The following is an 11,655-nucleotide window of genomic DNA, read 5'->3' on the forward strand; positions in this document are numbered from 1 at the left end:
AAGACAGCTGCTGGACCTCCCCCGCAAATACCTCCCTGCTGGCCCCCCTTTTCCTTTGGCCCTGGCTCTAGCTCCTTTGCTTTCTTCCTAGTCCCAGTCTCCCCACAGTCTTTGTCCTCAGGGGCGTCCCAGCTTGACCTTGTTCCCATCATCCCCCTGTCCCCTAGAACTTCCTCAGACTCTCTCCTGTTCCTCCTCCCCAAGGATGGGCATGTCTGCTGAGAAGTGTGGACTAGATCCCGGAATTTTCCCGACCAGCCAGACGAGATGTCTCCCAAGATTAGGAAGGAGGGTGCTGGGATAGCTGGGAGGATAGTGGGTGTGTGTGGGTGGGAGAGACAGGGAGGCAGGCATGACCACTGGAACTAAGAGAAAGGAGGCTGGGAGTGGGTTGGAGAGGCAGAGGGTCCCTTGGGTGAAGGAAGGGGGTGAGGAAGCAAGAGGGGATGGTCGAATGGGCCTGAGGATAAATTACAATGAGAGAGAGACACTGTCATTCCACAGAAAGGGGAATGCTGCCGCTTTCTGGCTAGGTCCGTGTCCTGGGTAACACAAGAATGAGGAGCGACCTCAGAGAGGAGGTAGGGAGGCAGGCTAGGCAGTGAGAGAGGGTGGTGAGGGTTTGAGGGGCGCTGTGGGCCGGGGGAGATCGGCTGATGGGCCTTTCCTGTAAGTTGTCATCTTTTAAGACAAGTCTTCATCCTTCGGGCGGAACCGGGTCCTGCTCACTGAGCGGTCCAGGCCTCAGGCCTAGCCTCTGCCCCTCCCTGGCCTGAGGCTCCCCTCCTGGGCTGGACACCGACCTCCTGGTCCAGCCGCCCTGTGGCCGCCAGCAGCGGGGGGCTCCGGGCCCGCCTCTCCTCCCCCTCTTCGTGCCCCCTGGTCCCTCCCCTCCCCCTCCCCCGCTCCCCTTCCCCCTCCCGCTCTTCCCTCCTCCCCTGCCCGGTCCCAGGCCCTCCCTCCCCTCCCCCACCCGCGATCCGGGCCGCTGCTGCTGGGCCGGACCCCCCGGGCTCAGCCCGGCCCCTCGCCGAGCTGCCGCCGCCGCCCCGTTTGCTGAGGAGGAGGCCCCCGGCCGGGGCGTCGGGCGCGGGGCATAAAACGGGCCTGAGCCGGCGCCCGGGGCAGTAGAGCCGCGTACGGCCCGGGTCAGCGCCCGACTGCCCGCGCTCCTCCCGGCCGCTCCTCCCGCCCCGCCCGGCCCGGCGCCGACTCTGCGGCCGCCCGACGAGCCCCTCGCTGCACTGCCCCGGCCCCGGCCCCGGCCCCGGCCCCCTCCCGCCGCACCGCCCCCGGCCCGGCCCTCCGCCCTCCGCACTCCCGCCTCCCTCCCTCCGCCCGCTCCCGCGCCCTCCTCCCTCCCGCCTCCCCAGCTGTCCCGTTCGCGTCATGCCGAGCCTCCCGGCCCCGCCGGCCCCGCTGCTGCTTCTCGGGCTGCTGCTGCTCGGCTCCCGGCCGGCCCGCGGCGCCGGCCCTGAGCCCCCCGCGCTGCCCATCCGTTCCGAGAAGGAGCCGCTGCCCGTTCGGGGAGCGGCAGGTAGGTGGGCGCCCGGGGGAGGCGCGGGCGGAGATACGGGCTCGGGGCGAGTCAGCGCCAGTCCGGAGGGGGCGCGGGGCGCAGGTGGCTCGGCGCGGCGGGCGGCCCGGAGGGTGGGCGGGGGCTGAAGGGCGCGGTGCCCGGGACCCGGGACCCGCGGGCAGCCCCGGGGGCGGCACACGGCGCGAGCTGGGCAGCGGCCTCCAGCCAAGCCCGTCCCCGCAGGCTGCTCCTTCGGCGGGAAGGTCTATGCCTTGGACGAGACGTGGCACCCGGACCTGGGGGAGCCCTTCGGGGTGATGCGCTGCGTGCTGTGCGCCTGCGAGGCGGTGAGTGAGCCCCGCGGCCGGCCCGGGCCCTGACTGGTGGGGAGCGCGAGTAGCGCGGACGTCGAAGTGCTGAGAAGGAGCCCAGTCGGCAGATGTTGGGGATGTTTTTCTGGTGGAGGAAGGGGAATCAGCCCCTTCAAGTCTTAGGTGCTGTTACTGATCGCCCACTCTGTGTGAGGCTCTGTGCCAACTCCGTTTCGTTCCCAGCTCACCTAACTCCCATGGCAGCCTTGCTAGATAGCGAGAGTATTATTATCCCCATTTTCCAGACAGGGACCTTGAGGCCCAGAGAGACGAAGTAGCTTGTCTAGGGTCACGCAGATTGTAAGTGGCAGAGCTGGCTGACTCTGCGGGACATCCTTGCCTGGGGGTCTCATCAGTTGGCTTCTTGCGCTCACTTGGGTTTCCCGCCTTTTCCGGGAGCAGCTTCAGTGGGGTCGCCGTACCAGGGGCCCTGGCAGGGTCACCTGCAAGAACATCAAACCAGAGTGCCCAACCTTGGCCTGTGGGCAGCCGCGCCAGCTGCCAGGACACTGCTGCCAGACCTGCCCCCAGGGTAAGGCTTGCTCCGCCCTGCGGGGAGGGAGGCAGGGCCAAGGTACTGGGTCCTGGGCCACTTGGATGGGGCTTCGGACTGGCCCTTCCCACGGCCAGCTGAAGCCCGTGTTCTTACCCCGCCCCCTGCAGAGCGTAGCAGTTCGGAGCGTCAGCCGAGCGGCCTGTCCTTCGAGTATCCGCGGGACCCGGAGCATCGCAGTTATAGCGACCGCGGGGAGCCAGGCGCTGAGGATCGGGCCCGTGGTGATGGCCACACGGGTAGGGGGCTGGCGAACAGCGGGGTTGTGGTTGAGGCTGGGCCACCAAAGCAGCGTTTGACAGTGCTCAGGCCATCTTCCTCCCGTCCCAGACTTCGTGGCGCTGCTGACAGGGCCGAGGTCGCAGGCGGTGGCACGAGCCCGAGTCTCGCTGCTGCGCTCTAGCCTCCGCTTCTCCATCTCCTACAGGCGGTGAGAAAGGGGAAGGAGCAAGGAGGGGTCAGCTGCTGGCCAGGAGGGAAACTGGGAGAGCTGGGAGGGGCTGCTTTTGGCCCAGTCTGGCCTCACCCGACCTCTCATTCCCAGGCTGGACCGCCCTACCAGGGTCCGCTTCTCAGACTCCAATGGCAGTGTCCTGTTTGAACACGCTGCAGCCCCCACCCAAGATGGCCTGGTGAGATGATGTCATTTATGAGCACTTGTCCAGTCTGGGCACTGTGCTGAGAGCATGCTCTGCATTGCCTCCAGTGGTCCTCACCACAGCCCAGTGGGAGGAAGGCACTGACATTATGATGACCATTTTACAGAAGGGGGAACTGAGGCTCAGTAGGAGAATGTGATTTGTTCAAGGTCACACAGCTAGTAAGTGGTGCAGCCAGGACTGGAACCCAAGCATCTGGCTCCAGGGTTCTTTCTTAAGCTTCCTAGGGCACCTTGGAGGTTCCTTTCCATGTTCCTTTTTCATGAGGCCTGCCTGGACCTCCTAATTGGCCTAACCTGCACAGTGTCTGAGCGTAGGGCCTTCTTGTCTCTCTGCTCCAGGTCTGTGGGGTGTGGCGGGCAGTGCCTCGGTTGTCTCTGCGGCTCCTTAGGGCAGAACAGCTGCATGTGGCACTTGTGACACTCACTCACCCTTCAGGAGAGGTCTGGGGGCCTCTCATCCGGCACCGGGCCCTGGCTGCAGGTAGGGAGCAAAGAGCCCTGGGCATGAAGTTCTGAGTTTTCTCTATCCCCAGGAAAGGGGAGGGGGCGTTCTGACGGGCTCTCATCATCCTCCCTTCCCCAGAGACTTTCAGTGCCATCCTGACTCTAGAAGGCTCCCCAGAGCAGGGCATAGGGGGCATCACCCTGCTCACTCTCAGTGACACAGAGGACTCCTTGCATTTTTTGCTGCTCTTCCGAGGGCTGCTGGAACCCAGGAGTGGGGGTAAGTGGGATGGGGGCAAAATACGTGAGAAGGTTAGGGAGAGCACCTGTCTCAGAAAGGCCCACATGTGCGGCCTTGCAGGACTAACCCAGGTTCCCTTGAGGCTCCAGATTCTACACCAGGGGCAGCTACTGCGAGAACTTCAGGCCAATGTCTCAGCCCAGGTGAGCGGGGATCTGGCTCTTGCTGCCACCTGTCTTGGCCTCTTGCTGTTGCCCATCACACCCTGCTCTGTCCCCAGGAACCAGGCTTTGCTGAGGTGCTGCCCAACCTGACAGTCCAGGAGATGGACTGGCTGGTGCTAGGGGAGCTACAGATGGCCCTGGAGAGGGCAGGCAGGCCAGGGCTGCGCATCAGTGGACACATTGCTACCAGGAAGAGCTGCGACGGTGAGGCAGGGCGGGGAGGGCCTGGTGCCCTGGGTGTGCACAACTGAGAGGCACAGACACGTGCCAGGGAAGGGGCCAGGGTGGGTATGGGAGAGATCCTGAGGACTGGGGGTGTAAGTGGCCATGGGTAAGCCTAGCCTCACCTGTCTTGCCCCTCCATAGTCCTGCAAAGTGTCCTTTGTGGGGCTGATGTCCTGATCCCAGTCCAGACGGGTGCTGCTGGCTCGGCCAGCCTCACGCTGCTAGGAAATGGCTCCCTGATCTATCAGGTAAGAGCCAGGGGCTGCAGAAGGTAGGGGAGAGGAGGGGTGGGCAGCAGGCCCAGGCCTTTACTGCCCCTCCACTTTGCCCTCCCTCATCCCTGCCCATCAGGTGCAAGTGGTAGGGACAAGCAGTGAGGTGGTGGCCATGACACTGGAGACCAAGCCTCAGCGGAGGGATCAGCGCACTGTCTTGTGCCACATGGCTGGACTCCAGCCAGGAGGACACATGGTGAGGGCTCCAGGTTGCTTTACCCCAGGGCCCAGTGCATGGGCTGTGGGAAGCCAGGTTGGATGAGCAGGGATGTTCATTATCATCCACTCACTCATGGATTCTCCCACTCATTCTTTTATTCATTTGACTTTTTTTTTTTTTTTTTTTTTTTTTTTTGAGATGGAGTCTTGCTCTGTCACCTGGGCTGGAGTGCAGTGGCGTGATCTTGGCTCACTGCAACCTCTGCCTCCCGGGTTCAAATGATTCTCTTGCCTTAGCTTCCCGAGTAGCTGGGACCACAGGCATGCTCCACCATGCCCAGCTAATTTCTGTATTTTTAGTAGAGATGGAGTTTCACCATGTTGGCCAGGATGGTCTCGATCTCTTGACCTTGTGATCTACCCACCTCGGCCTCCCAAAGTGCTGGGATTACAGGCGTGTAGCCACTGCGCCCGGCCTGATTTGACATTTTTAGTGAGCCCCAGACTAGGGACTAGAGTACAAAGCAAATCAGATGTAGCCCCTGTGCTCAGCAAGCTCATAGTCAAATGGGAGGCATTGGACCTGGAGAACAGTGTCATAGGCCACATAGTAGTAATTGTAATGGCAATGGTTGCTACTTATAGGGCCTTTCTATGTGCTAGGTGCTGAATTGGTGGCCTTACATATTTTTTGACTTTCACAGTACGCATTTTATAGATGAGGAAGTGAAGGCTTGGAGAAATTAAGTAACTCTTCAAGGTTGTTACATAGCTAGGAAGTAGCAGGGGAGGGCCATGAAACTGGGCCTGCCAGGTCCTTATCCTGTGTTTCTGGTGTGTGGAAGTGTGTGTGGGTGGAGTGGGGGCACAAAATGACCCAAGGTTTCAGAACCTTGGGCTCGTGTGAGAGCTGAGGAAGGCCTGTCCTCCCCTGCCCCCCCAGGCCGTGGGTATCTGCCCTGGGCTGGGTGCCCGAGGGGCTCATATGCTGCTGCAGAACGAGCTCTTTTTGAACGTGGGCACCAAGGACTTCCCAGATGGAGAGCTTCGGGGGCACGTGGCTGCCTTGCCCTACAGTGGGCATAGCGCCCGCCATGACAGTGAGTGTCCTTAGGGGTCTATCGGCCCCTTGGTTTCCTAGAACATTTGAGGGATGGTGGCAGACAGCCAGAGCCTGGTGTGTCTTTCTTCAGATGCGTTTCCGGTTGCCATCTGAAGGTGGGGACATATAGGGTGGCCCTGCTGGCAGACTCTTCCTGTTGCCGAGGTGCAAGGGTCTAAAACTTGCTGCTCTCCAGGCCCTGGACCTATGGACAGTGTCTAACAGCTCCTGGAATGTGTGCTGGGGAGCTGGGGAATGCTGGGTTTGAGGGCTTGCCGTAGGCCACCTTCTCACCTGTCATCTCTCCTCTGTCTGGACCCAGGGCTGCCTGTGCCCCTAGCAGGAGCCCTGGTGCTACCCCCTGTGAAGAGCCAGGCAGCAGGGCATGCCTGGCTCTCCCTGGATACCCACTGTCACCTGCACTATGAAGTGCTGCTGGCTGGGCTTGGTGGCTCAGAACAAGGCACTGTCACTGCCCACCTTCTTGGGCCTCCTGGAACGCCAGGGCCTCGGCGGCTGCTGAAGGGATTCTATGGCCCAGAGGTAAGGATGTGATGGTAGGCGGCTGCTTGGAACATTTCTGCGTTTTAGCTTGAAGGGCTGTGTGGGCCTATGGTGGGGGAAGCAGAGAGCAGGCAGCCTGGTATAGAAGAGCTGGCGTAAATAAAATAAATTAAACAGTGATTTGTAGGCTGGGTGCAGTGGCTTATGCCTGTAATCCCAACACTTTGGGAGGCCAGGCAGGTGGGTCACCTGAGGTAGGAAGCTCAAGACTAGCCTGGCCAACATGGAGAAACCCCATCTCTACTAAAAATACAAAAGTAGCCAGGCGTGGTGGTGCATGCCTGTAATCCCAGCTACTCCGGAGGCTGAGGCAGGAGAATCACTTGAACCCAGGAGGCGGAGGTTGCAGTGAGCCGAGATCGCGCCATTGTACTCCAGCCTGGACAACAAGAGCAAAACTCCGTCTCAAAAAAAAAAAAAAAAAAAGGCTGGCATGGGCTTGGGAGTCAGATAGACCTGGGCATGACTCTGACTCAGCTTTTTATTATTCATTCTCTTTTCTCTGTCTTTCTTTGGTGGGGTATCTTGGATAGTATGTAATATCCTGGACCTCAGCAGGGTAGGTGGGATGGACTAAGCCCTTCAAGTGGGGTGAGTTCTCATGGACTTGGAGTCCGAGAGACCTGGCTTCCAAGCTCCACACTATTGCCAATGGGTTTTGCTACCCTGAAGACTTTATTTAGCCTCCCTGGCTCTCAGTTTCTTCATCTGTGACTTGGGGAAGTAGGCTCAGCCCTAAAGTGCCTTATTCCCATCCTTTTTTTTTTTTTTTTTTTTTTTTTTTGAGACGGAGTCTCGCTGTGTCGCCCAGGCTGGGGTGCAGTAGCGCGATCTCGGCTCACTGCAAGCTCCGCCTCCTGGGTTCACGCCATTCTCCTGCCTCAGCCTCCGAGTAGCTGGGACTACAGGCGCCCGCCACCACGCCCGGCTAGTTTTTTGTATTTTTAGTAGAGACGGGGTTTCACCGTGTTAGCCAGGGATGGTCTCGATCTCCTGACCTCGTGATCCACCCGCCTCGGCCTCCCAAAGTGCTGGGATTACAGGCTTGAGCCACCACGCCTGGCCTATTCCCATCCATTATCCTGTCTCTGTGCAGGCCCAGGGCGTGGTGAAGGACCTGGAGCCGGAGCTGCTGCGGCACCTGGCAAAAGGCATGGCCTCCCTGCTGATCGCCACCAAGGGTAGCCCCAGAGGGGAGCTCCGAGGGCAGGTAGGTGGGGAGTGTGGACAGTGGGGGCAGTGGGGAGGGTGCAGAGTTGGGGGGGCACTGTGTGCCCTTGTACTAGTCACTTGCTGTCTCTGAGTCCTGGGGGGTGGTCATATCACACCTCCTGGCTGGTGGGGAGGATGAAGACACACAAGCTACATGAGGAGGCTGGCAGCCCAGCACCCTATTCCTGGCAGCTGGAATGATTGTGGAGCGAACAGCATCCTCCTGGGCCACCGCAGCGCTCAGGGTGCCGAGGTGTCTGCTGTTGGCGGGCCAGCTGCCGCTGGTAAAGACGCGAGGGGGAGCCCCAGCGCCACCTCAATTGGCCTCTCCTCCCAGGTGCACATCGCCAACCAATGTGAGGTGGGCGGACTGCGCCTGGGGGCGGCCGGGGTCGAGGGGGTGCGGGAGCCGGGGGCTCCGGATACAGCCGCTGCTGCGCCACCTGTGGTGCCTGGTCCCCCGGCCCTAGCGCCTGCCAAACCTGGTGGTCCTGGGAGGCCCCGAGACCCCAACACATGCTTCTTCGAGGGGCAGCAGCGCCCCCACGGGGCTCGCTGGGCACCCAACTACGACCCGCTCTGCTCACTCTGCACCTGCCAGGTAGGAGGTCCTGGAAGGGCACATTGTGTCCTGGGATCTGGGGCAAGGGGCCTGGACTCTCCTGGCAATGCCTCTGTCCCTCTCTGCAGAGACGAACGGTGATCTGTGACCCGGTGGTGTGCCCACCACCCAGCTGCCCACACCCAGTGCAGGCTCCCGATCAGTGCTGCCCTGTTTGCCCTGGTGAGTTCCCTGCAGGGGAGTGGAGGGAGGAGTTGGCCTAGTGTGGACCGGTCCTTTGGGGAGGGAAGGAGGTCGGTCACCCTCTGCTTTCACCATTTCTTTGGCTCCACAGAGAAACAAGATGTCAGAGACCTGCCTGGGCTGCCGAGGAGCCGGGACCCAGGAGAGGGTGAGCTGGAAGGGTGCGTGCAGGGTGGAAGGCCCCAGAGGAGCCATTAGGTTGAACCAGGAGGGGGACAAGAAGGGGAGAGTATATAGGGGGTGGCCTGAGGGGCACAGATTCCAAGCAATGCCTGACAGAACTCATTAGTGTTACTGGCCCCCAAATGGGCCCTTGTCTTAGGCTCATGTGGGGGTGGCCTGAGGCTCAAGGCTTGGTTGTGGGCCCAGCTGATGAGCTCATACTAACGGCCGCTGGGCCCTGTTCCCCACCAGGCTGCTATTTTGATGGTGACCGGAGCTGGCGGGCAGCGGGTACGCGGTGGCACCCCGTTGTGCCCCCCTTTGGCTTAATTAAGTGTGCTGTCTGCACCTGCAAGGTATGGCCACCCAATCTTCTCTGGTGCCATAACCCAGCGGGGTCTGCAGAGATGGGGAGGGGCTGCCAGGTGAGGAAGGCCCGTCCTTGCTGAGGAGAGCTAAAGGATCAAACCGATATGAGAAAAGGCCCTTGCGCTCTGAGAGTTGGCTTCCTGTGGGAAAAGGAACAGGGCTGACCTGGGTGTGGATTCTGGCTCTGCCAGCTAACTAGTGCCGATGACCCTAGGCACCTTCTGTCCCTGAGCCTCACTTTCCTCTCCTGTAAGCAGATATGATGGCAACTACCTTGCAGGGTTCCGATGAGAAGCTGAGTTTAGGTCTATAAAGCAAGCCCGGGCCTCTGAGTAAAAGGCCACAGAGAGACTGCATCTGAGGTGTGGAATAGGAGAGGGAGCGGGCAGGAGGTTTATGTGCCCCCTGCCTGACACTCCTTGCTTAATGGATTCCCTACAGGGGGGCACTGGAGAGGTGCACTGTGAGAAGGTGCAGTGTCCCCGGCTGGCTTGTGCCCAGCCTGTCCGTGTCAACCCCACCGACTGCTGCAAACAGTGTCCAGGTGAGAGAGGTGGCTGGGCACTGAGGCCTCACCTTTGGGTTGAAGCAGGCCTAGTCCTGGATGAGGGGAAGGGTGCTCAGCTAATTGAGCATTTACTGAGCACTTCTCTGTGCCTTACCTGGAGCCAGGACTCTAAATGCTGTGGAAAGAATGTGATATTCTAGTGGGGTATGATGGGTTCTGGTTCCTCATCCATCCATCCATCCATCCATCCATCCATCCATCCATCCATCCATCCATCCATCCATCCCTTCATCTGTCCATTCATCTGTCCACCCACCCATCCAAATTTATCACCTACTGAGTGCCAGAAACTGCTAGGTGCCGGGGATTCAAAAAGAATACTCAAAAAACCAGGCTGGTCCTCCTGGGCTGACCCTTTCTCTTTCCCTCTCAACAGTGGGGTTGGGGGCCCATCCCCAGCTGGGGGACCCCATGCAGGCTGATGGGCCCCGGGGCTGCCGTTTTGCTGGGCAGTGGTTCCCAGAGAGTCAGAGCTGGCACCCATCAGTGCCCCCTTTTGGAGAGATGAGCTGTATCACCTGCAGATGTGGGGTAAGTGGGGAGCCTGGTCTGGAGTAGGGAGGCCTTCCCAGGGAGGTCCCTGAAGAAGCTGAAGGCCACTGTGGGGGACCCTCAGTGTCTGCTCTGTCTTGTACCAGGCAGGGGTGCCTCACTGTGAGCGGGATGACTGTTCACTGCCACTGTCCTGCAGCTTGGGGAAGGAGAGTCGATGCTGTTCCCGCTGCACAGCCCGCCGGCGGCGTAAGTGAGGGAGTCCAGGGTCAGCAGCTGTGAGTGGAGGGCTGACCTGCCCGTGGGACTTCTGATCAGGAAATGGAGCATTCAGTGTGTGCAGCAACAGTGCAGCCTGCCTCACAAGTGCCATTCCAATCCACCCTCACAGCAACCTGGTGGAAGTGTTATTTATGACCTTTTCTTTACAAATGAGAAGCTCAGAGGAATTAAGCAACAAGATGAAGGTCACCCAGCTGTGTGCACTGACCTGTTTAGAAAATGCTGGCCTTTCTGGGACCAAGGCAGGGATGCTTTGCCCTGCCCTCCATGCCTCCCTGTGCCTCTCCACTCCCTCTCCCCTCCTCCAACATTCCCTCCCTTCTGTCTCCAGCAGCCCCAGAGACCAGGACTGATCCAGAGCTGGAGAAAGAAGCCGAAGGCTCTTAGAGAGCAGCCAGAGGGCCACATGACCAAGAGGATGGGGCCTGAGCTGGGCAAGGGGTGGCATCGAGGACCTTCTTGCATTCTCCTGTGGGAAGCCCAGTGCCTTTGTTCCTCTGTCCTGCCTCTACTCCCACCCCCGCTACCTCTGGGAACCACAGCTCCACAAGGGGGGGAGGCAGCTGGGCCAGACCGAGGTCACAGCCACTCCAAATCCTGCCCTGCCACCCTCGGCCTCTGTCCTGGAAGCCCCACCCCTTTCCTTCTGTACATAATGTCACTAGCTTGTTGGGATTTTTAATTTATCCTCACTCAGCACCAAGGGCCCCCGACACTCCACTCCTGCTGCCCCTGAGCTGAGCAGAGTCATTATTGGAGAGTTTTGTATTTATTAAAACATTTCTTTTTCAGTCTTTGGGCATGAGGTTGGCTCTTTGCGGCCAGGAACCTGAGTGGGGCCTGGTGGAGAAGGGGCAGAGAGTAGGAGGTGAGTGAGAGGAGCTCTGACCCTTGGGGAGCAGAAAGAGACCTGGAGAGGCAGAGGATAGTGTGGCAGTTGGCTGACACACCTGGGTTCCACAGATGCTCCTTGAGATGGTCTAGAGACTCAAGAATTTAGGGAAATAGAAGCAAGTTTACTTTCCCACATCGCTGGCATGTTTGCTAACTTCATGTTTGAAGTTGCTCCAGAGAGAATCAAAAGTGTTACCAGCCCCTTTCTCTCTCTCTGCCTCCCTCCCTCCTTCCCTCCCTCTCCTCCTTCCTTCCTTCCTTCCTTCCTTCCTTCCTTCCTTCCTTCCTTCCTTCCTTCCTTCCTTCCTTCCTTCCTCCCCTCCTCCCTCCTTCCCTTTCCTTCCCTTCCTTCCCTTCCCTCCCCTCCCCTCCCCTCCCCTCCCCTCCCCTCCCCTCCCCTCCCCTCCCCTCCCTTCCCTTCCCTTCCCTAACACCAATGGGGTCTTGCTATGTTGCCAAGGATGATCTTGAACTCCTAGCCTCAAGTGATCCTCCTGCCTTGGTCTCCCAAAGTGTTGGGATTACAGGCATGA

The 11,655-nt window shown here is 59.8% G+C and overlaps 1 protein-coding gene across 4 annotated transcripts; it reads left to right on the forward strand.

Annotated features, from left to right (window-relative positions):
• Nucleotides 1-1,124: 1,124 nt before the first annotated feature.
• CHRD (chordin) lies at nucleotides 1,125-11,022 on the forward strand. 4 transcript variants are annotated; one of them, XM_050780227.1, is made up of 23 exons: nucleotides 1,125-1,537; nucleotides 1,763-1,866; nucleotides 2,293-2,422; nucleotides 2,554-2,682; nucleotides 2,774-2,873; nucleotides 2,988-3,075; nucleotides 3,444-3,585; nucleotides 3,688-3,828; nucleotides 3,910-3,992; nucleotides 4,070-4,217; nucleotides 4,380-4,486; nucleotides 4,590-4,709; nucleotides 5,616-5,772; nucleotides 6,097-6,317; nucleotides 7,435-7,548; nucleotides 7,888-8,151; nucleotides 8,241-8,334; nucleotides 8,447-8,503; nucleotides 8,770-8,873; nucleotides 9,328-9,430; nucleotides 9,831-9,985; nucleotides 10,093-10,195; nucleotides 10,560-11,022. In XM_050780227.1, the coding sequence occupies exons 1-23, from the start codon at nucleotides 1,390-1,392 to the stop codon at nucleotides 10,613-10,615; spliced, it is 2,868 nt and encodes a 955-aa protein (XP_050636184.1). In that variant the 5' UTR covers nucleotides 1,125-1,389; the 3' UTR covers nucleotides 10,616-11,022. The 4 variants fall into 4 exon arrangements, with proteins under 4 accessions (XP_050636184.1, XP_050636185.1, XP_050636187.1 ...); XM_050780228.1 differs by having other exon boundaries at nucleotides 10,563-11,022; XM_050780230.1 differs by having other exon boundaries at nucleotides 1,390-1,537; nucleotides 10,071-10,642.
• Nucleotides 11,023-11,655: the final 633 nt, after the last annotated feature.

Source organism: Macaca thibetana, chromosome 2 (genome assembly GCF_024542745.1).
Source record: "Macaca thibetana thibetana isolate TM-01 chromosome 2, ASM2454274v1, whole genome shotgun sequence".
Taxonomy (NCBI): Eukaryota; Metazoa; Chordata; class Mammalia; order Primates; family Cercopithecidae; genus Macaca; species Macaca thibetana.